This window comes from Lissotriton vulgaris, chromosome 1_1, assembly GCF_964263255.1.
Source record: "Lissotriton vulgaris chromosome 1_1, aLisVul1.2, whole genome shotgun sequence".
Taxonomy (NCBI): Eukaryota; Metazoa; Chordata; class Amphibia; order Caudata; family Salamandridae; genus Lissotriton; species Lissotriton vulgaris.
Genome location: NC_141685.1, coordinates 1389850348 through 1389875792, shown reverse-complemented (window position 1 = coordinate 1389875792; position 25445 = coordinate 1389850348). Strand labels below are relative to the sequence as shown.

At 46.0% G+C, this 25445-nt stretch overlaps 1 protein-coding gene across 1 annotated transcript in view; it reads left to right on the top strand.

Annotated features, from left to right (window-relative positions):
• The first annotated feature begins 5762 nt into the window (after positions 1-5762).
• Positions 5763-25445, top strand: part of PTPRZ1 (protein tyrosine phosphatase receptor type Z1) — a 652698-nt gene continuing 633015 nt past the window's right edge. Inside the window, exon 1 of the mRNA XM_086966862.1 lies at positions 5763-5968. Coding sequence (XP_086822988.1) covers positions 5911-5968 — 58 coding nt within the window. The 5' untranslated portion in view covers positions 5763-5910. The remainder of the gene's footprint in view (positions 5969-25445) is intronic.

The window sequence follows — 25445 nt, the reverse complement described above, 5'->3', positions numbered from 1 at the left end:
AGTTCAGACATGCCCTATGCAAATCCGTCTTGACCTTGTGCCTCATGGGAACTGTCCAGCTTGAACTGCCAAGCCATGTTTTCCCTGGACCGGAATCAAGCATCCTAGGACCGGTTTCTGGCTATCAGCAGTCTTCAGCAGGGATAGCTGGACTCCAGTGGCTTAGTGAGCAAGGGACCCACGTCTGGGCATACCCTTCCCACATAGGGTGAACAGCAAAACGCACAAGATGATGGACGGATTGTTGCACAATGGCAAAACATTCACCTCAGTCACAGATCTGGGTTTAATCCATCGTTATTTTGCTCACCAAGCCACCCCAGTTCAGACATGCCATTTGCAAATGAGTCTTGACCCTGTGCCTCATGGGAACAGTCCAGCTCGAACTGCCGAGCCATGTCTTCCCTGGACCGGAATCAAGCATCCTAGGACCAGTTTCTGGCTATCAGCTGTCTTCATCCAGGATAGCTTGACTCCAGTGGCTTAGTGAGCAAGTGACCCAAGTCTGGGCATAACCTTCCCACATAGGGTGCACAGCAAAACACACATGATGATGGACGGAATGTTGCACAATGGCAAAACATTCACCCCCAGTCACAGATCTGGGTTTAATCCATTGTTATTTTGCTCACCAAGCCACCCAAGTTCAGACATGCCCTATGCAAATCCATCTTGACCTTGTGCCTCATGGGAACTGTCCAGCTTGAACTGCCAAGCCATGTCTTCCCTGGACCGGAATCAAGCATCCTAGGACCGGTTTCTGGCTATCAGCAGTCTTCAGCAGGGATAGCTGGACTCCAGTGGCTTAGTGAGCAAGGGACCCACGTCTGGGCATACCCTTCCCACATAGGGTGAACAGCAAAACACACAAGATGATGGACGGATTGTTGCACAATGGCAAAACATTCACCCCAGCCACAGATCTGGGTTTAGTCCATCGTTATTTTGCTCACCAAGCCATCCCAGTTCAGACATGCCATATGCAAATCAGTCTTGACCCTGTGCCTCATGGGAACAGTCCTGCCTGAACTGCCAAGGCATGTCTTCCCTGGACCAGAATCAAGCATCCTAGAACCAGTGTCTGGCTATCAGCCGTCATCAGCCAGGATAGCTGGACTCCAGTGGCTTAGTGAGCAAGGGACCCACGTCTGGGCTTACCTTTCCCACCTAGGGTGTACAGCAAAACACACAAGATGATGGACCGAATGTTGCACAATGGCAAAACATTCACCCCCAGTCACAGATCTGGGTTTAATCCATCGTTATTTTGCTCACCAAGCCACCCCGATTCAAACATGCCATATGCAAATCAGTCTTGACCCTGTGCCTCATGGGAACAGTCCAGCCCGAACTGCCAAGCCATGTCTTCCCTGGACCGGAATCAAGCATCCTAGGACCGGTTTCTGGCTATCAGCAGTCTTCAGCAGGGATAGCTGGACTCCAGTGGCTTAGTGAGCAAGGGACCCACGTCTGGGCATACCCTTCCCACATCGGGTGAACAGCAAAACACGGATGTACCATGTTACAATGCATACCATTACAACTACCTACTGTTACAACGCGACCATTACAACGCATACCATTACAACGCATAGCGCTTTGAGGTGCTGGATAGTGGTAAGTATAATTTACTATTCTAACTCCAGTCCCCGTGGACCCTAGGGAAGGTGTTGGATAGTAAATTATACTTATTCCCTATCCAAGAGCGCCCCCCAGCGCAATGCGTTGTAATGGTATGCGTTGTAAAAGTCGCGTTGTAACAGTACTGCGTTGTAACAAATGCGTTGTAACAGGTGTATACCGCAAAACACACAAGATGATGGATGGATTGTTGCACAATGGCAAAACATTCACCTCAGTCACAGATCTGGGTTTAATCCATCGTTGTTTTGCTCACCAAGCCACCCCAGTTCAGACATGCCATATGCAAATGAGTCTTGACCCTGTGCCTCATGGGAACAGTCCAGCTCGAACTGCCGAGCCATGTCTTCCCTGGACCGGAATCAAGCATCCTAGGACCAGTTTCTGGCTATCAGCTGTCTTCATCCAGGATATCTTGACTCCAGTGGCTTAGTGAGCAAGTGACCCAAGTCGGGGCATAACCTTCCCACATAGGGTGAACAGCAAAACACACATGATGATGGACGGAATGTTGCACAATGGCAAAACATTCACCCCCAGTCACAGATCTGGGTTTAATCCATTGTTATTTTGCTCACCAAGCCACCCAAGTTCAGACATGCCCTATGCTAATCCGTCTTGATCTTGTGCCTCATGGGAACAGTCCAGCGTGAACTGCCAAGCCATGACTTCTGTGACTGGGGGTGAATGTTTTGCCATTGTGCAACATTCCGTCCATCAATTGTTGGTTTTGCATTTGTCACCCCAAGTGGGATGGGTGTGCTCAGACGTGAGTCCCGTGCTCTCCATGCTATTGGAATCAAGCTATCCTGGCTGATGACGGCTGATAGCCAGAAATCGGTCCTAGGATGCTTGATTCCAGTCCAGCGAAGGCATGGCTTGGCAGTTCGGGCTAGATTGTTCCCATGAGGCACAGGGTCATGACTGATTTGCATATGGACATGTCTGAACTGGGGTGGTGTGGTGAGCAAAATAACGATGGATTAAACCCAGATCTGTGACTGGGGGTGAATGTTTTGCCATTGTGCAACATTCCGCCCATCAATTGTTGTTTTTGCATGTGTCACCCCGAGTGGGACGGGTATGCTCAGATGTGAGTCCTGTGCTCTCCATGCCACTGGAATTAAGCTATCCTGGCTGATGACGGCTGATAGCCAGAAACCGGTCCTAGGATGCTTGATTCCGGTCCAGGGAAGACATGGCTTGGCAGTTCAGGCTGGACTGTTCCCATGAGGCACAGGGTCAAGACTGATTTGCATATGGCCATGTCTGAACTGGGGTGGTGTGGTGAGCAAAATAACGATGGATTAAATCCAGATGTGTGACTGGGGGTGAATGTTTTGCCATTTTGCAACATTCAGTCCATCAATTGTTGTTTTTGGACTTCAGAGAGGTTACATTTCGTATTCTCACTCCAGTCTGTGCAACATTAAGGAAAGCGTTGGACTTCAGAGGAGTAAGATTTACTGTTCCCACTCCACTCTGTAAAATATTAGAGGAAAGCACTTAACTTCAAACACATTACATATTTAAACCCTATTCATTTACAACAATTATGAAATTCTTAATATGAACGCTATTAATTAACCATAATATATATATATATACACACACACACACATATATATAAAAACAATTAAACAATTGACATGAATATTAAACAATGTAATAATTAACTATCAATTAAAATAATTTTTATTTATAACTTAATTAACTCCCCAAACTCTACCCCTACAAATCTAGCATCCCATACTTAAAATATAATTAAGACAAGTAAATAAATATAACAATTTACATAATTGATAATCAATTAAATAATTACTTAACAATTAAGTATTTTGCTAATTATTACTTAAGTAACGTCTCACCCTATACCCGTATAAACCCAGCAACCCACAACTAAAATATAACTATAATAAATCAGTATTACATAATGTACATAAGTATTTATCAATGAAATAAACAATAATACACAAATAAATAAATAAATAATGGTTAATTACTTATTACTTACCACCCTGTATCCCTACAAACCTAACATCTCACACCTAAAATATAAAGTTATTATACAATTTACATAATTAATAATCAGTTCAATCATTAAAAAATGTATAACTGATTGTTAATTAATTATAATTTAGTTGACTTCCCACCCTTTACCCCTACAAACCCTGCAGCCTGCACCTACAATATATCTAAAAAAATTAATTATTACAGAAATTTCATAATTAATAAACTATTTTTTAAAGAATCATTAATTGTTAATTACTACTTAATTAACTTCCCACCCTATTTCCCTACAAACCCAGCAGCTCACACCTAAAATATACCAAGAAAAGTATTTATTACAGAATTTACAAAATTAATAATCAAGTCAGTTACTAATAATTTGTTATTACTCAAATAAGTTCCCATCATATCCCCCTACAAATCCAGCAACCCACTATAACACTATAAATTACTTAAAATTACTAACTATATTTAAAAATATTATTACAATTATACAAATAATATTCTACATAAAACTGGTATATGAACTACAACACATTATATTTAAAAACGATGATCTTTACAATTGTATTATTGGAAATGATATTAACAACAAAGATATTTTTAACAACAATACTACTTATCAGAAAAAAACGATATTCTTGACAATGACATTTCTGCATCATGATATTTTTGTATTCCGATATTTTTCCGGACATTTTTGTCTTCCGGTATTTATAAATCGATATTTTGTCCAACTACCGTAGAGAACACAAGACTGTTGGTAGAGGGTTGGGCGCATGGCCTGGCCACATACCTGCAAAGCAGTAAAAAAAGTGAGGGGATTAGCTGCCAGGAGGGTGTTGGGCATGGGGCAAATGCCACGTGCAATGGGAGTTGCATGCTGGCATGGGTGTCGATGCACGGTTTGGCTGCAGGCCAGGCCCTATGATGAACACTTCACAATGCAAAACCAAAGGATTGGCTACCCATATCAAATTAGTCCCTGTGGTCAACGTCTGGTGCTCGCCACCACAGGCCATGTGCAGTGGGGGTTTGGAAAGTACTTCATTAAAAAAACTGTGAAACACTGAAAAAACTGTTCTGAGTCATGGTTCTGGGTAAAACGAGAAAAAAATGAAATGTTATGGTTTCCAAGCACACTAAACATTCCATAAGTTGCACCTGCCCACCATGCAGAAGGAAGACAGACTATTTGGTCTCATCACTAGGGGGATAAAATGTTTTGCATTCACTGTGACTGTCAATACCAACAGAGCAGTCTGTGGTACTAGCAAAAAGGCGCTACTCATTGAGACAGGCAGATGTATTTTAGATGGGTCCTTGTGCTACATTTTGCGATATTTTATCTTGCAATGCTTTGCTCAGGCTCAGTACGTAACTCTGCTGTGTCCAGACCAGCCAACGTAATTAGAAGCTTTAGGTGATTGAATTTATATATGTGTATCAAAATTGAAAAAAGCGTATTCAAGATGAAAATGTGTGTGCTTTCAGAACGCATAAGATGATTTTTAGAGAAATGTGGTTGACTTCTCAAAATATATTTAGAGTCTACTAATAATATACCTTGCTACTGTGTATTACCTCTGTAAAGGCATTCCAAACAGACAAAAAGCCTTTTTTACATTCCTGCTGGCTACCCGGCCTGAGGCACTGAGGTTAATATGGCGAGTATTTTGGCTACTAATGTAATCGTTTTGCTGTCACTGTTACAACACTAATACTATCAGTAGCCCAGGATGCTTTTCGATTATCATAGGTAGCTCGTATTACAGAAAAGGTTGAGCTAGACGCGACAGGTGTCTGCGTGCTTGACATGGATTGCCTTTGCAGGGGGCCTCAGGTGAGGGGCGTGGCCACATCAGACATGCAAATAAGCATTAGCTGCATCATAGGGATGTATCTGTGCAGGACATGCCAGCAGGCGACGTCTTCAGAGAGAGCCCCAGTGGTAGGGTAAGGGGGCGTGGCAGCAGGCTACACAGGACAGGTTGGGAAGGGGTGGGTGTGCGAGAAGGGGGCGTGGCCAGCGGGGATGCCAAAAAGGCTTGAAGTGAATGGGGCCGAGCTGTGGAGGCGGCGGGTGTGGCTTAGAGGTGCGGGGCCGGCCTGCTTTCGAGCTGCGCTGCCGAAAACGCGCCTTTCGTCGCCCGGTGCAGCGTCTGGCGCAGGACGAGCGGCGGTCGGAGGAAGGGGTACGGGCTGCATTTTGGGGAGCACAGCTGTCGACAGAGGCGAGGAACCCAGGGCGAGCTGAACATGCTAATCCGGCGCTGCCTCCTCGGCGGCTTGCAGCTCTTCCTCCTGTGTCAGATGGGTGAGTGCTTTTCAGATGAATGAGTCCTATGTTGTAACAAAGAACCCCCTGCTGAGGACGGTACCTCAAATCAGCGGTGCCCACTCCTGGTTCACATATATGACCAGCGAGCGAGGGGTGCATTACTGTGGCATGTGCATGCGTGTGTAATACAATGAGCCTGTACAGCCGTGTAATATGTATTGCAATGTATTATCTTGTAATGGTACTTATCTAGCGCTTACTACTCCCGACGAGGCGTTGAAGCGCTTTACGTGAGGCAGGACGCTGCTCCAGGCCCCAGTTAATTGTGTGTATGTTCAGCGAGCCTGTGATGCACATATATGTTTTTACATGTATGCGTAGAGTGGGGCATGTGTCGTATATAGGGTCCGCCGTGCGTATGTGTACATGCGCTGTCAGCTCGCGGGGCACCGCTGTGAGATATTTACATGTGTTCATTGAATTTGCGGTGCACACATGTGGGATGTGTAGTACAATGAGTCCGCTGTGCACAGCCGTGGCGCGTGTGTGCATGCGCTGCTAGCTTGCGGTGCACCGCTGTGGGGCTGTGTATATGTGTGCATCGAGCCTGCGGTGCACTGCTGTTCACACGTGGGCATGTGCAGTAAGCGTGCGATGCACAGCTCTCCTCATCATGTCATATGCAGTAAGCCTGTGGTGTACGGCGGAACATGTGTGTGCATGTGCAGTGCACCCCTTCTCACGGGTCTCCCCATCCCTCTCCCTCTGAGATAGGCTCCCCTGCACGTCTCGTCCACCCCCGCCCGTGCCGGTTACATTTCCCCCAGACAGGCTGGTCGGTCGAGAGGAGCCTCTTCTGCCGGATCTGTCAGGCTGCGAGCACATTCCTCGCCGTGCAGTGGCAGGCTCGAGCTGGAGCTGTCCGCCCGCTCACTCCCTCTCGGCTGCTGTCCATAGACACCGTGCTGCCCTCGGCATGCTGCCACACGGCGACGATCGCCAAGGGTCAGGGAGCGGCAGGATTATCCGTACAGTGGTAGTGAGGGGGGCCACGGGAGCCACTGTGACTTGTATCCATCCAGGTGTGATGGTAGCAGGGGCGCCCTTTCAGGTTGTTTACCTGTCATGCACACTCGGGACCGTGTACAGGTGAGCTCCTGCAATAGATTGCCCTCGCTGCCATGGTACGGGAGCTTCCTTCGAGAAGATGGGGTTCACCCAAAGGCGTGCACTTCTGCCAGCACTTATGGCCCGTAACCGGCTTATTTAATTAGAAGCGGCGCCTCTCTCGTGGTTCGGTGTGAAACCAGCCTCGGACCGGCCCGACTGGAAACAGCACGCTGCCCTAAAGGCCCCAAGAGGTCGGAGTGTGCATTGTTTGTGCCGACAATCATTGGCTGCCTTTGTGTCCACCTTGTGTCGGACCAATAGTGCAGAACAGCCACTGAGGCCATAGTGTCAGGGGCATACGTGTAAGCATGCTGCCGAATCACAAAATTATTCAAGTCGAGACGAGACGTACTGGAGCATCTCGTGCTGGACAGGCAGAGACTTACCAAGGTTCCCGTTTTGACTTTTAATTACGATCACATCCCCGACTTTGGCTCATGGTCATACTACGGTACTTTGCCTGAGTACACACATGTGGACTCGTACAAAAGGACTTACTATCCATTAAAGAACATGCATAATCTCGCCTCGACTCTTTTTGTGATTCACATCCGTTCGTATCTTGAACAACACACGGTCACCATTGGAAGTGTCACTCTGAAACTGAGTATAGACATGTTCGACATACTTTCCAAGCATCAAGACATTTACACATTTAAGCCTTGAACCACGTGCCAGCTGTCATCAATGTATTGAAACTGGAGAATAATGATTCGTGGAACAAGGTTATACTGAGTAATACTCAAACAACGTTGTTCTGCATTAAATAAAACTGTTCTGTCTGATTCAAGTCCTTACTATTATTCATTTATCGAACATTTAGTTTTGAGTGCTATGGTTTTCCTTTCTGTTGTGTTTGGGGTGCTCCCTGCATGAGGCAGTCCTCCCAGTATGTGCATGTGATGGAGCTCACGATATGTGCGCGTGGCAGTGCGTTATCATGTGCATGCAGTGGTGCATCATGTACCCACACGCGGGGGTGCTTCCATGCAATACATGCTTGCTCCAAGTTTGGCCGTGTGGGGGATCCTGTGGCGGTGTTCCCAGTAAGTGTAAGCGAGGAGCTCCCAGTATGTGCATGTGGCAGTGCTTTACCATGTGCATGTGTGGTGCCCCCTATATGGGCCCTCAGCGATGCTCCCATCCAATACGGGCATCTGATGTTCCTCGCAGTATGTGCTTTTCTAGTAGCCCCCTGTATCTAAGCTGAATGCACACAAAACTTCTCTCAGCAGACTGCATGGGAAAGGGGCCCATACATGGCCAGTACATCCAGCAGTGGCCAAGACCGTGTGGGGTCCACTTCTCCCTCCTTGTTGTTTACGTGCAAACCTCGAAAGTGACCTTCAGGTTTAAAGTTCACAGACGCTCAACGGAGGACCAGTACAACTCCCAAAGCCCTGCCCTTTGACCCCCTCTCGCATGCTCAGCGCATCCCTTCCGTCTCCATGCCGACGGAAGGGCTCCTGATACCCAAGTTGTAGATGATAGCCAGGCGCCCAACTCTAGGCCCCGTCTTTAAAAGAGTGTGTCGCTCAGAAGACTGTCCATAGCACCCCTGTGATTAACTTATTGAAAGTTCACAAACGTGAGCCTTCAAATGCACGCAAAGATGGGGGGTTAACAATAAAGTTGGTCTCCTGAGGTGAGCAAAGCGATGCGCGGACGCCGCGAGGATGCCCCAGCACTGGACAGCTGTGGGAGGCAGCAGCACGCGCTTAATCAGCCTAGTGAGGTCACGTGCGCCCCCGGCAGTCATCCCTCTCCATCTGGCAGTGCCGGCAGTAGGCCGCGTGCCACTCACTCGAGCGTGCCGCACATGTGCGTGATTACAGAGGCCTGCTGTGCGCGCCTGCAGGCGGTGCGACCAAGGCACGCTGACCTGGAGGGGTGTGTGAAGTTGAGTGTTGTGACTGAGGTGGACACTTTCGGGGTTTTGGACAGCACTGCTGTCGCATGATTCCTTTGCAGTCACTGGTCAAACTGTGCAAAAATGTTGCAACTATGGATTTAGCTGCATATAAAACATTGGAAGGAGGGGTTTGTTTCGGGCCTGATTTCCCTTTGCTTTAATTCTTAATTGGTCGAAATAAATGCTTGATCTTTCTGGATTTAGACAAAGCTTTGTATAATCTGCGGGCTGGCAGCAGATAGTACCAGGTTATTGCACCTGCTTCAGTGATCTTAGTACATGCTGCAGACCTTAGGTTTGTATTCTGGTTAAATACCCCAGCAGGTTAATGTACCTACTGCGGGGACTTTTGTGTAAACAGCAGGTCGCTAGGTTGCATGTTAGGTTAAAAAGTTGGCAAGTTATTGCACCACCTGAAGGGATCCCTGTGTAATCTGCAAGTAAAATGTTTTTAATATTTTTGAGGAAGTATCAACAGTTATCGCACCTTTTGAAAATATCTTTTGTAAAATGTACAACCACGGGGTGGCACACTCCTAAAAAAGCACAACAGGGTTTTGCAAATGCTGCGGTCTCTTTGCCTACAATCTGCTGGTCAAAGGATTTCATACTGCTATGAAAGTACGGGATATATTTGCAGCTGCTGACAGTGGTGTGGTTGTTGTTGAAGCGCTGTGGTCTGTAGACCCAGGGTTGTGATGCAAAGCATAGCAATGTTTTGTGAGGTGCCCACAGGTCGCGGTGCAAAAGCGGCGTCAGTTGACGAGGCTGGAGTCGATGGCACTTACTTCAGAGTGACAAGGACTGCGGTATGGGACAGGGCGATGCTTTGCGTACCTCGCGAGTGGTGTCCACTGGCCACGGTGCAGGCAGCGGCATTGATGTCAGCAGGGTGCGTCATCGTGGGTGAGACAAGGGCTGCAATGTGAAGTGGGCGATGCTCCATGTTCTCCACAAGCAGTGCCCACAGATCATGGTGCAAGCAGCTGCATCAGTGACAAAGTCACGCCATCCTCAGTGATACCAGGGCAGCAATGTGAAGTGAGGCGATGCGCGGTCTGGTGCCCATAGGTAACAGAGCAAACAGCAGCTCGATTAAGGCATCGGCTGGCAGCATCGATGAGACCAGGGATGCGTTGTGAAGCATGGCAATACTCTGGGTGGTGCCTTCAGGCCAAGGAGCCGGCAGCTGTGTTTTTGGTGGCGTTGTTGTTTTTCTTCTGTTGTAGCACAAAACACACAGTTCCCAGGGCTGTTGGCAGATGAACCTGAAATATTTCATGCTCTTGAGACTTCCAACAGGAGGCAAGCTCTATTTCCAGCTCTTGGAGAAACTCAGGCAATAAGTTGCAGAAAGTTCAGTCCAGTCCTTTTACTGCTCAAGACAGAAGCAGCAAGTGCAGGCCAACACAGCAAAGCACAAAGCAAAGTGGTAGTCCCTCCTGACAGCTACTCCAGCTCATCTTCTTTGCAGGTTTTCCATTCACACCTCCTGTTTTCTGAACCCTTTTTGTTGGCTTTTATGGCTCTGAACACATTTCCAATTGTTAATCAGTGCTAAATGCTTTTGCAATCTCCTTTAAACATGGTGAAATTGGTTTACACCCAATTGCCACTTTTACCTACTTATAAGTCCGTAGTAAAGTGGTACTACATAACATACCATGTGTATTTGTAAAGGGCATGTTCACCTGTGGGTATCCTGGTGCTGAATAACATATGTTTATTGTACTACATGTGCCCATGGCCTAAAAATTAAATGCTACTAGTAGACTGCAGAACTTATAGTGCGACACACTTAAGTAGCATCATTTAAACACGACTAAGGCCTGCAATTGCAGCCTATGTGTGCAATTTTAAACTGTCATTTCAACCGGGCAAAATAAACCTTTTGCCACGCCTAAACCTCCCTTTTTAATACATTTACCCTAAACAGCCCATAGGGCAGGGTGCAGTGAATTAAAATATTTGGACAAATACATTCAAGTTTTGCATGTCCTGGTAGTGAAAAACTCACAAATTAGTTTTTCACTGCTGTGAGGCCTACCTCTCCCATTGGATAACATTGAATTAGGTTATTACATTTAATAAGGGATAACTTGTGGTCGGGAACGGGTAGCAATCTCGGGTTTGGTGTCTGTGGAATTGTAATTTAAAACCCTCTTCAATGGTAATGTTGAATTTTAGGTCACAATTCTGAAAATGCCACTTTAGAAAGTTGGCATTTTCTTGTCCTAACCATTTGGTGCCTGCAGACTGTTTCCTGGGTCACGTGACCAGGTGTATTTGGCCGGTGTGTATTCCTCCTAGACACCCACACAATAGAGGGACAGGTATTGGCAGATTGACCATGCTGACTTAATTGGATAGGCAGAGCTGTCACCTGCCACATTTGCACTTCAAAGACACTACATCAGCTCACAAGCAAAGAACTTCACACTAGCCTAATATGACAGCAGGCAGACTGGGACCAGGGCAGGGAGGTCGGAAATTCCAAATACCTCTTTGGGGAGGCTTGGGAACTCCAGAAGTTTTTCCCATTTCAAAGCTAGCACCAGGGTTAAAAATGGGACTCTCAGACCCACTCCTCAGATCACCTCTGGGCCTGTGGAGGACTCAGAAGAAAGACTGCTCTGCTGTCCTGCTACAGGAAGGACTGCCCAACTGCCCTGGTGCATGAGGAAGGGAGACTAGGCCTTCTTCAATCCAGAACCACCAGAGTGACTCCAAGGGCTAGCTGACTTGCTTTCTCTTCTGAGATACAGAGACATAACAAGCTTCAGAGGTCTGGCCTCCTTGTGCCCAGCTGCAGACACTCAACTGAACCTGCCTGTGCCCTGCTGCTGGCCCCTGCTGGAATGAGTCCAGATCCTCAAGAGGCTCCCCAGGCCTTAGACCCTTGGCTGGCATCAGAGTGTACTCTTCCTGGCCCAACTGTGAGTTTCTTCAGAACGAGTGTGACGCAACTCGACACAGCAGAATGCAAGACCTCGCATTTCAGCACCTCTAAGCCCCTGATTGGCGGCCTCATTGGAACCGACACAGCGCAATGCACTTAGACACAAGACCTCCCGTAGTAGCCCTTGTAGTTTCTCATCGGAACTGACTCAGCATGATGCAACTCGACGTAGGAATACGAATCACAGCCCCCACAGTTGCTAGTCGAAACCTACGCAGAGCGATGCAATACTCCGCATCAAGTACATAAGATACAATTCTCAGTGGGACTAACCTGGTACTTGTATCAGGCCGGCGCTTCATTGCAGTTGACCTGAACCTGTGACTTTGTCCCGGTCTGGCGTGATCAGATAACCACAGTTGGCACTTTGTGCTTTTTGGTGTTAGTCTTACCTTAAAACTTTGACATTTCAAATACGTGGTTCTGATTAGATTTTGTCATTTTGTTGTCAAATAATTTATTAAATATTACTACATTGTTCTAAATTGGTGTAGGATTTTTCTTGTGTTTTGTTTTCACTTAATTGCTGTTTGTGTGCTGCATAAATCGTTTACACGTTGCCGCTAAGTTAAGCCTGACTGCTTTTGTGCAGAGCTACTAGAAAGTTAAGCACAGGTTAATTTAGTGACTATTTGTGGTTCACCCTGACAAGGATGATAGCTGTTTCTTGAAAAGGGCTCACGTCCCCCCACAACCAACACTCTGGTCTCTCACAGGTGACAATAAAACCTATAAATTAGTTAGCAAGAGAGGCATGAGTTTATTGCGTGTGCTACGTCCATGTCCTTGCTAATCCTCCCACACTTAAAGCAATGTGTTTACTCCACATACACTCTCCAACACCCAATAGCAAAGCAAGGTGATTTCCTCAACTCCACAGAAAGGCAGATGTTTCTTTCACTTAAGACTCACCCTGTCCAAATGACAGTTGTTCATCCATGTGTGAGGAGCACTTAAAACTCCCACTACATTAACTATCTATTTATTTATATGTAAGCAACACTTAAAACTATGCCTTTGTGAAAATGACAGGAAATGACCCAAAATGTTGTGTTAATACATGAAAGGGTAATCCAGAATTCTGCACAATTTCTCACTATGAACTGAATTTTGGTATCCATTTCAAAATCGAGAACCGATTTCGCTCTTAAAAAAATGCAAAATGACTTGTGACGCAAAAAACAGCTATTCGTTCGAGTTGTTCCCGCGCTGTCACAGGAGGATTTTTACCCACATTAAATCTCAATGATCTGTCATGATGTTGTCATTAAAACTTGGGCACTCGGATTAATAATGGTAAAGGAGGTCTTAACAGAAATTATTCTCCGTTAATGAAATTTCACCTGAGAGTACTTAAAAACTCACCGAGCTATATGTCTTCCTTCGCATGTAAAGAGCACATAAACTCCCTCTCCCTGAGCTGCATGTCATGTATGTGCAGAGACCTCTTGAGTCCACCTATGTGAGGAGCGCTCTAAATCTGCCCTTTCCGAAGCTTTGAGATACAAGTCATTCGTCATGTGCAGAAAAGGCTCAATGTTCCCTAGGGCTTGTTATAGGTTCATTCATGTGGGAACTCTCTTTGGCTGATCTACACGTGTGCACTCTAGAGGAAAGACTATTTAACCCTCCCTCTACACAACTTATCTCAGTTCATTTGCTTTAGGAGGATTAATACTCCACCTGCCTGAGCTTCTTGTGCCCATTCATGTATGAAAGTCCCTCGGCCTTAACTGCATGCATATTCATCTGTAAGGAACTTTTACAACCCTCTCTGCCTGAGCTGCATGCCGTAATGCATGTGTGAGGGGTATTTAAACCTGTCCTGCCTGAGCTGCATGAGGTAATGCATGTGTGAGGAGTACTTAAACCTGTCCTGCCTGAGCTGCATGAGGTAATACATGTGTGAGGAGTACTTAAACCTGTCATGCCTGAGCTGCATGAGGTAATGCATGTGTGAGGAGTACTTAAACATGTCATGCCTGAGCTGCATGAGGTAATGCATGTGTGAGGAGTACTTAAACCTGTCCTGCCTGAGCTGCATGAGGTAATACATGTGTGAGGAGTACTTAAACCTGTCCTGCCTGAGCTGCATGAGGTAATACATGTGTGAGGAGTACTTAAACCTGTCATGCCTGAGCTGCATGCTGTAATGCATGTGTGAGGAGTACTTAAACCTGTCATGCCTGAGCTGCATGCTGTAATGCACGTGTGAGGAGTACTTAAACCTGCTTCTGCCTGAGCTGCATGAGGTAATGCATGTGTGAGGAAAATTTAAACCTGCCTCTGGTTGAGCTGCATGAGGTAATGCATGTGTGAGGAGTACTTAAACATGCTTCTGACTAGGCTGCATGAGGTAATGCTTGTGAGGAGTACTTACACCTGCCTCTCCCTGAGCAGCATGAAGTAATGCATGTGTGAGGAGTACTTGTTAAACTTGTTTTTTGATTGTGTGAGTAGTACTTAAACCTGCCGCTGTCTCTGGTTGAACTGCATGAGGCAATGCATGTGTGAGTACTTAAACCTGTCTCTGCCTGAGCTGCATGAGGTGATGCATGTGTGAGGAGTACTTAAACCTGTCCTGTCCCAGCTGCATAAGTGAATGCATGTGCGAGGAGCACTTAAACATGTCTCTGCCTGAGCTGCATGAGGTGATGCATGTGTGAGGAGTACTTAAACATGTCTCTGCCTAAGCTGCATGCGGTAATGCCGGCGTGAGGAGTACTTAAACCTGCCTCGGGCTGAGGTGCATGAGGTAATGCATGTGTGAGGAGCCCTTAAACCTGTCCTGCTTGAGCGGCATAAGGTAATGCATGTGGGAGAAGCACTTAAACATGTCTGTGCCTGAGCTGCATGAGGTACTGCATGTGTGAGGAGTACTTAACCTGCCTCTGACTGAGCTGCATGAGGTGATGCATGTGTGAGAGCACTTAAACATGCCTCTGTCTGAGCTGTATGAGTTAATACACGTGTGAGGAGCGCTTAAACATGTCTCTGCCTGAGCTGCATGAGTTAATGCATGTGTGAGAAGCATGTCAACCTGCGTCTGCCTGAGCTGCAATTGTACACCCTTGTAAGGATCACTTTAACCCCCTCTGCTCAGCTGCATGGGCTCATTTGCAAGGGACGTTATACCTCCTGTACCCCAGCTCCATTTGTCCATTCACCTGTTAAACCCACTCTACCTGGGATGCAAGTTCAACCCCGTTTTAGTGGCACTCAAACCTATCTCTGCCTGAGCTTCGTGTGCTCATTCATGCTAGGGGGAGCTTAAACCCCCTCTGTCTAATGAGCCTTATGTTTATTCAGGAGTAAGGGGAACTTACAATTGCCTTTGCCTGAGTTGTATATGTTCATTCATATTTAAGGAGCACTTAAAGCCCTCTTTGCCTTTACGCTCGTGTGAGGAGCACCTAAGAAGCCCTCAGCACAAGTTCTCTTTATTCATTCCTTATGTAAGGAACACTTACTACTCAGTCTGCCTGACCGACATACATCCTTAACCCCTCCCCATAGTTACATTTTCTTTCATGTGTAAGAAGCCCTTTAAACCCTATCTGCATGAGTATCAAGCACTCGGGCCCCCTTTTCCAAAATGACATGCTCTTCCACATATAAGGGACACATACAACTCTCTGCTCCTGAGGCATTCTACTCGTGTTCACTCATGCATTAGGTGCACATCAAGTCGAGCACTTACACATGCCTGAGCTGCATGTTCATTCATGAGTAAGAAGGACTTAAATGCTCCCTGCCTGAGCTACATGTTTATTGTTGAGCACAAACTATTTAAAACTCTCCCCATCTTGGCTGAACTTTCATTCATGTAATAAAGAAGCACTTTAAACCTCGTCTACCTGAGCCACAGGTGCTGGCTCCTGTTGAAGGTGCTAAAAGTGCGCCTGGCAACTGGAAGCATAATAGGGAGTACACTACCTGTATTTCACAATGCTATTGAGTAGCTCGTGAGCTATCAGTAGCTCTCCAGCTACCTGTGAGTAGCTCACACATGTGCAGCCTAGCCTACGACTATCGAATATATATATATATGTGATCAAGCTTTGTGGTAAAGCGAAACGCGTAATGGCGGCTGGCTTGCTGGAGGAAATAAAGCACCTTGACTAAAGCACAAAATCCTGGGTCTGCTCCTTTGTCTTTTGGATTGGGCTGGGGCGGCTGCCTCGAGTCGATTGGCGAATTTACTGGTATATATATATATATATATATATATATATATATATATATATATATATATATATATATATATATATATATATATATATATATATATCATGTATTCAAGATACAAATGTGTGTACTGTCACAACTCATAAGCTGATGTCTGTTGAAAAATTGTTGAATTTCTAAAAATGTGCTAAAAGCTATTATTTGAGCTAGAGAGATGTATTACTCCAATTTATACCTTGGTGTCAGGGGGATTGCAGCTATGTTTTGTGTGTACTACCCATGTAACATTTCAGTTCAAATTGTCAAAGCCTTTTTTACATTACTGCTGGAAACCCTGCCTAATGCGCTGATGTGATCACTGCTGACACTCTAGAATGGGTTGTTCACTTTTACGTCTCTAGTATTTGTAGTTCAGGATGATTTTTATTGAACTTAAATTGCTCTTGTTACAGAAAATGTTTGACACCCTGGCCCACGACAATCCAAACACAGGACAGGTTGACTGCTGCATGAAAAAGAAAGTGAACCCACCTTCCCCTTGACATAACTCCGGAAACTGAAAGTATCAGTATAGCTGCAACAAGAAACTTTGGCCTAGCCAAAGCTCTCATTTATGACAGGCCAGCGCGAAATATGTGTCTGTTGTTTCAAAGCAAGTAATAATTGCATTGTTAAAAAAAGTCATAATTGCGATGATATTTGCCTTTGAAAGGCTATTTCTGCCCTCTCCTCCACTGGACTGTTTAACCCAAGACTGCCTACAAGAAGACAAGCATTGCCAAAGCCAACCGGTCTCACCTATGACAGATATTGGCTTTGATAATGGTTGTTAGCCATCCTGCACAACAAGGAGGGTGGGAGGGAGGGCCTTGGGCAACAAACTGACAACAGTGGGAGAATGGCTTGGGCATCTAGCTGACAAAATAAGGATGGGCGGTAGGCAATGTGGCAGCAAGATGAGAACAGACGGTTGGTGGAAGGGCTGGAACAGCAAGCTGACTATGGAGGGTGTGAGGGGATGGGGCAGGATACAGAGAATGGTGAGGAGCAGAAGGGAATAGGAAAGAAAATGGACAGTGGCGAATGGAGGGGTTGAGAAAACACGGGCAAAAGAGGGTGGGCAGAGGGGGCTGGGGGAGCAAACAGACATGCTGGTGGTGGGGAAGCAAGAACAGCAAGGGAAAGTGGTTGGGCAAGAAGCAAGAATAGCAACTGAGGGAGGGCAAGAAAGAAGAACATGGAATGGGAAGCACACGAGGAAGACAACTGGAAAACACACACATTCTCGTAGAGTGCTTAAACAAAAAGAAAAAAGTAGAACATGAAAAATGAGAAGTGGAAGGGCACAAGTAAAGAGCCCAAGCTTCAGGGAGGGAAAACCCACAGAAGCTGATGAATAACAAGCAAGCATATAAGAGTGACAATGGGGGCTCTAATCCTACTGTAAGCTAACAATACGCCTCAAAACAGACAGGGCATGTGCTCCCTTAGGTGAGACATAAAATGACAGAAAGCCAGGAACTAAATGTTATTTTGAATTTCACAAGTCTGCCAAGTGGCTAATACCATATGGTACGATCAGCCATACCTGGCTTTTCGGACAGCAGCATTTTGTATTGTGGTGCTTATCATTTTAACACTTTCATTATAGATTAAACATTTCAGATGACAAATTGATTTTTGCTAAAATGTTGGAACTGGTCAAAGGTCTTACATGTCATGTAGCCACTCGTCAGCTATATTTTAACAAGTTGCAAAGTCTGCCAGTCCATTTAAAAACACCCCGATTCACATGTAAAAGCAACACTTTTATATGTGAAACTCTGCTCGTATATTTTGTGAGGGTTTACTCTTTAGCTCACACCATATATTAAAACTAGCATTTGTAATGCATATTGTTCTGTCTTTTGTGTAGCAGAAAGTTTTCTACTGATCTTCACAACACAACAAAAGTAAAACATGGACGGCTGCAGCGAAACCTTCCCTAAAATAAAGAATAAGTAAAGGACTCCAGGCAGTAACAGGAGGAACTTCATATGATTCGCTTTCACGTATAGGACAGGTACAACATAGGTCGCAAACTCTAAGGAAGGAGTGAGAGGAGTTAAGTGCCTGCTATATGCTCTCCGTACACAGACATAAAAATACAAGACATACAAAACACCTTGAATAAACATTCAAAATCTCTCCTAGATTACAAAACATTCATCGGATGATGAACTTGTGCCTACATAGCATGGCATGCTTTATCAGCGGGTTGCACGTCCAGCAGTGGGAAGCATTGAGAACACTACTGTTCACTGGTAGGACGGTCTTCTACTTGTGAGTTTTCTAGTATGTGTGAGATTGTGTCCCATAAGTCAACATGTATATTCTCTCTTTGTAACACTGTTAAGACTTGTATTTAAATTGTGTGGGTGAGCTAAGAATGTTTTACTGGTAGCTCCCTACCAGGAGGATCAAGTGCATGTAAGATGTTCTTTGTTTTTTCATGAGATCATAGCTACCAAGTTTCCCAAGTTCATGCGTGATATCAAGTCCAGATTTTTGCCTTTGAATTCTGGGACTTGTAGTTATGTTTTTTTAATGTACTATACAAGACTACACGTCCTAGAATTCAATGAAAAAGCCCGGACTGGAGCAAGACATCACACATGGATCCAGAAAACTTGGCAGGGCTGGAAAGATGGGCCAACGGCAATGGAATCATTCCTTCTTCATAGAACAGGTGCATCTTGGGAAGAAAATTTCCTTTCCTCCTTAGAAAGGACAGATAAAGGTAGGGCAGCAGCAATGGAATCTTTTTCCATCACAAGACACGGGCAGATTGGGCAGCAAAACTGCAAACTTTGCTTCCTCACAGAATTGGGGCGGCCTGGCAGTAGGAAAGCTTACTTCCCTCTCACAGAAAGCAGCAAGTGCATCTTCCACTTCTTGAAGGAGAGAACTGCTGGGTGGTCTAGTGTAACCTTCCATCACACACTGAAAATGTACACTTAAGACATGGTTGACATGTAGGTTACAGGTAGATCTCTGGGGTGGGTCCTTAACTCACTGAGAATAATGTATAGTTAGAGGACTCAGAGAACTGCGAGTTCTGATACCATTCTCACTTAGCTGATGTTCCACATCAGAATCCCGAAAGCTGTGCTGTTGTCACTCAGAGACCTGCTGTTTCTGTTGATTCGTTGTTTTTTCACGCATCGAGAAGCAGCCATTACCTAGTGGGTCATTGCTATTTGAACAGTGGTTAATTTGTAAAAATATAAGTGCTGGGGCTCTCGTCAGGAGGCAGCTTTGACCAGGTTGTTTCTCCTGTTGACGCTGCCTACAACAGAACCAACTACTAACAATGAATCCCTACATGTGGGAAGAGGATGTGGTGTTATGGCAAGAGCCGCCGATTTCGGAGCTGGGGAACCAGGTTTGAGTCTCAGCGTTGGCTCAACATCCTGTGATTCTGGGGGAATCACTTAATCTCCCTGTGACTACCAAAATGAATGTGTCCTTAACTGGTGCCCAAGCGCTGGTGTTGATGATTACGTGCTTGTGCTGAACACCGGAACCCCCCGACCCAAGCACTGTATTTGGAGCAGCCTAGCCTCTTCCTAAGTAATTGTGCTCCAGACAGGAGCACAGATGCAAACTTATTTGAAAAGGTTTTGAATGGGGTCCTCAGCAGATGCTGTGAAGTCCCAACCTCAGTACTGCCCCTGTTACAAATATTGAGGCAGTGTAAGGTTTAAAACATTGTAAAAGCTCCTTAAAGAGTAGTGACTGCTGTCTTAGCTCCTTTATGTTCAGATAGCTGAAGCGAGAGAAAGGGAAGGAGGGGACGAGTCGCTTGTTCCTCTCTCCAACCCGACCCCCACATAAGGAACTGAAGTAAGGCACTGTAGGTGGTCTTCAGAGAGCTGGACACACATCTGAAGAGATGCATGTAGACACCCTATAAACGCTTAAAAACATAGCAGGCTCCTTTGACTTGTGAAAACTCTCACTCAGAAAATGTACTCCTGACTGAGGTCAGATGTTCATTAAAATTTGTGGGCACATTTCTACTTTTCCAAAATTATATGAACGTTTCCACTGCATCCCAAATCTCGATGTGCTCTTCATTCCCTGAGAAACAACCCATTTTCTTTTCAGCCTTTTTTATTTCTGCGTGCTAACTTCACCAGATGATGTATTCATATGGATGGAGGTGGGTGTAAGTGGGTGAGTGGATGGCTCTCCTGATGCATACTGTCCAGGCTCTGAACAATGTCAGTGTAACCGCTCTGGTGAGCGTTGGTATACCATTATCTGCAACTTGGTGTATTTGCCAGAGGTGAAGGGATTCTGGCTTGGATTTTGATATAAACAAGCTGACACCAGAAAGGTCTTTGAGAAACACTAGAGGTGCTTTGAAACTCTTGGAGACCTTCAGACGCTCACTGTTGCTCTGTAAACTTCATCTTGGGGCAATCCAAGTGAGCATCTGACAAGCCTTGGATCCTGTGACTGGTAAGGTTATCCTATGCTATCACATAATTATAGGTGTCTTTGCCTAGTGCTACCAAACCTTATAGGGCTCCTTGAACTTGGCACAGCAGCCTTCTCAGCTGCATCAGATAGGAAGGAATGCTTTAGTGAAGATCCTGCCAGATCTTAAGGCCAGAAAACATGTTTTAAAAAGCTCAATTCGGCAAGAGGAAGTGAAAGACTCCAACATCCTGTACTCTGTTAAGAGAAAATTACACATTGTTCTGGCTGCCATAATTGTACTCTGCCAGCCCGTCTATCTCTCTTAAATGTCTTTTTAAGGTAGGATGACCACCTATCCACTAATTATATGAACATGTCTGTAAAATGAGTCTATTGTCCACTGTTTTGCAGTAATCGTGCACTGTGCTTTGTAGGTTGGTGCCGTATGCCATTTGCATGACACATTACAGAAAGTGTCAGTGCAATGTGCATCATGGTGTAGTTGAATGTGCTGTGGGTAATAGGACACTGTTTTGTTAGTGGTTGTGCCGTGTTCTTTCTGTAAATGATTGATGCAAAAAAAATACAGTGGGTCCCCCCCAAAACGAGTGCCCGTCTTTGGCGTAACAGAGGCCCCCACATGGCTGGGGGGGGGGGGGGCCCGAGCTCCAGGGGCCCCCCTCGGCACAGAGCCCTGGCCTGAGAGCTCTTGAGTGAGGGGGGCGCTCGAGTTTCGTTACGCCACTGGTGCGGGTGGGCTCCATCGACAACCACTGGCACAAATTAAGCACTGCGTGATGACTGAAGTCAATTTTTGAAAACAACGTACTGTAAACATCTGTAAATAAGTGCAATTACACATGCGGCTCAATATTGTTTGGTATTATACAAAGCAAACAGCATAAATCTACTTTGACTAGTGTTTGTCTCCGCAGCTCACTATTATATTATTGCTTGACTTATTCAAATGGGTCTATAAAACGGACCTTTTGTCCAGAATTTGTACCCATTGTTCTGGCTTTTTACAGTCCTTGCCCAGAATTAGCCTCTGTGGGATGCCCCCCCCCCCCAGTCATGACCCAACCATGAAAGTTCCATATCTCATTCCGATGGCAGGTCCTTGCAATGTGTGGCTGGTTTAACCTTTTTGACTCGGCTGATTTTGATTTGCAATTCACCCACCCCTAGTCCGTTTTCACTTTTCTTTTTATCAAAATAGCGCTTTGGTATAATTTCTGTTACTCATATTTCACCAGAGCAGACAGTTTCCGTCATCGATTTTCTGTCCTGGGGTTATCAGGAGCGTCTGTGGGTCGGACTCCCTCAGCCCATGCACTAGTCTGAACTCTGGCAGAAAGAAAGCGAGGGGGGCTCTCTGAGGGGTACCCCACCCCCGCCTTATTATGCGCCTGACATTGGCTCTCACAGGCCCGTGCACCTCACACACACAGCGCTATGGTAATTCGCTTTTGAAGCGCGCCATCAGTATGCAGGGCTCGTAGGCAGCAGCAAACCTCGCAGAGACTGTAGCAACAGAACCGGCAGCGCCTGCCTGGGATGACAAGCCGGGCATCGGTGCCACCGCTGCGGTCTGAAACCAATGGGCAGCGAGCGCCTCGTGAACCTCTAGCGGCTGGTCCCTTACTATAGCGCCCGAGCGTCGCAAAGACTTCAGGGCGCGCGGCACAGCCCGCCCCGTTACTGCAGCTTCTCGGCACGAAGCAAATACCGGTGCAAGAGCGCGCCGCTGCGATGTGCGCAGTTCAGAAATGGCGGTTTACGTTTGCAATGGCGCAGGTGCGGCCAGTTCAGTCTGACCCCAGCCCGCCTCCAAAGCTGAGAAACAAACAGTTAAAAGGAATGTGAGGCAGAGTGAGTCATCGCCTCTGCGCTGGGCCTGAGGTCCCCTCCTCGAGACGGGCCGTTAGCCCCCTGCTGCGTCGCGCGGGTTCTGCCTCGAGGATTCCATTGTTCAGGCCTCTGCTCGAGAAGGGACCAAGGGCCCGGCCACTGCCCCCGGTCGAGTCTGGCTCCGCAGACCTGCTGAGGTGGGCCATGTCTGTATCACTGGCTGCGCGAGGGGCTGCTGCCGCCGCATGCTATGTACACCTGCACCGACCTCGGAATATTACATCTTATAGACAGAGATGATGTAAACTACACCCACCCCCTGAGGGTTATCTTACAGACCTTCAGATTGTTAAGTGCACTGACATTGACGCGTTAGATGAACTGACCTCTGACTGATTCTTTACAGCTAACCATTGGATTACCTCTGAATGTTACCCTACCGACCTCCTACATATACTGACCTCTGAATGTGACTCTGTATACCTTGATGTGTTACATACACTGACCTCTGAATGTGAACGTGCAGGCCTCCGTAGTGTTTTCACGCACTAAATGAATGGGAATAAAAATAGAGGTTTGTCTAAAAATCTCAGCAGTGATGTTGCAAGTAGACTTAGTTCCAAGATGTCTCTTGACAATCGGAAGTCAGTCGATCGGTGTGCTTGATGCCACTGAATTCAAGTTAGACTGGCTGATGGGGAGTGAGACCCTGAAACCGGGTTCTGATCTGCCTTCTCCTTCTGGTCAGTGCATCACTGCACTTCCGTGTGGTGCTCAGCAAAGATCATATTCAAAGATCAAAGATCATTGCCCTTTACTAGCTGAAGATTGCTTCAATTTATGATCAGAGATGGCTGTACCTCATTGTGGCGGTACAAAAGGGGGTGGTGAAGGACGAAGCATCTACACCAATCAAACACTCACACCCAGTCAACAGATCTGGGTTTAATCCATCACCGTTCTTTAGCCCACTCTGCCACCCCAGTTCAGACATGGCCATATGAAAATCAGTCTGACCCTGTGCCTCATGGGAACAGTCCAGCCCGAACTGCCAAGCCATGCCTTCCCTGGACCGGAAACAAGCTTCCTAGGACCGGTTTCTGGCATTCCAGCCATCTTCAGCCAGGCTTGCTTGAATCCAGTGGCAAAGTGAGCAAGAGACTCACGTCTGAGCATACCCTGCCAACTTATGGAAAACAAAGCGGTACAAAAGGGGGTGGTGATGGACGGAGCATCTGAACCAATCAAACACTCACACCCAGTCAACAGATCTGGGTTTAATCTATCACCGTTCTTTTTCCCACTCTGCCACCCCAGTTTAGACATGGCCATATGCAAATCAGTGTGACCCTGTGCCTCATGGGAACAGTCCAGCCCGAACTGCCAAGCCATGCCTTCCCTGGACCGGAAACAAGCTTCCTAGGTCCGGTTTCTGGCATTACAGCTGTCTTCAGCCAGGCTTACTTGAATCCAGTGTTAAAGTGAGCAAGGGACTCACGTCTGAGCATACCCTGCCAACTTATGGCAAACAAAGCGGTACAAAAGGGGGTGGTGATGGACCGAGCATCTGAACCAATCAAACACTCACACCCAGTCAACAGATCTGGGTTTCATCCATCACCGTTCTTTAGCCCACTCTGCCACCCCAGTTCAGACATGGCCATATACCCTTCCAGCTCCGCCTGAATTTTAGTAAGGGCATCCTAGCAGCGCATCAGGGCTGATGTACCCTTCCAGCTCCGCCTGTATATTAGTCATGGCATCCTACATGTGCATTATGGCAGATGTACCCTTCCAGCCCTACCTGTATTTTGATCAGTTACTGTAGTAATATGCTCTGTGAATGTTTTTTTGCTTACAAAACGACACTGCTTCACTTCCATGAAGAGCTCAACATGGTGAATAGAAGTATTAGTATTTTTATGATTATAATGCGTTGCAATATGCACGTTTAACTATTGAAATCTGTAATTGTGATTTCATGGTTGACCTGCGAATATAGAGACACAAGGTCTACAATTCAGTGGGTTCCAGAAAGAGAAGAACGTTTTTGGTTTTGCATTGCTATTTGCATATTTAGGAACAATATGGAAACAGACCCTGCAATGTGCACCTTAGACAGAATGTGTACATTGGCACTAGATCGAGTACATTTTTACTGGTGTAATGTAGAAACTAGCATAACGCTCTTTATTTGATATAATACAGCAATATTGTGGTATTAGATATTTTTATAGTGCTCATCTGACATTGGTATGACTTTGCAGAATTGTTGGTTTTCTTTAAGTTATCACCAATGTAAAATATGCTATTTATTTAGGGGCAATGCAAATATTTGCAGTATCTCTTACCTAATGAATAATTATAATGTCTGAAGCCCAGGCCTGTGAGATTAGCAATCAGAGGGTAATACGCAAGCTGCTCAAGTTTATCTCCTAATGTGTACAAAAAAGGATGGATGGAATACTTGAATTAATCTTAGCCTCTGGTAATTCCTCAGTGCCACATCACAGCCCATCATTATTTTGCACACCAGAACACCTCTGTTTGGAACCAGCTATATACAAATCAGCTTAGACCCTGTTCCAATGGGAACATTTCAGCCCGAACTGCCAAGCCAGGTTCTCCCTGAATCGAAACTCAAGCAACCCAGGACTAGTTTTGCCCTAGTTAGGGCTTATCAGCTAGTTATAGCCTTGTTCCAGTGACAGAGTGTACACAGGATCCACATGTAGGCATACCCGTCCCACGAATACTCTGTTCATTTTTCCCTATTTGCATGGAATTAGATCTCACTGTGGTCTGGCATTTTTACACTCCCTTCCCATAATATGCAGAGTGCTTCTTTGCTGGATGAATCCTGCTTTAATATCTAATTTATTGACTCCCTTTCTTACTCCACCCAGCAAAAAAGTACTGGACTCAGGGTCTTCCCACAAATTCACATTATATTTTTTGCAGTTCAT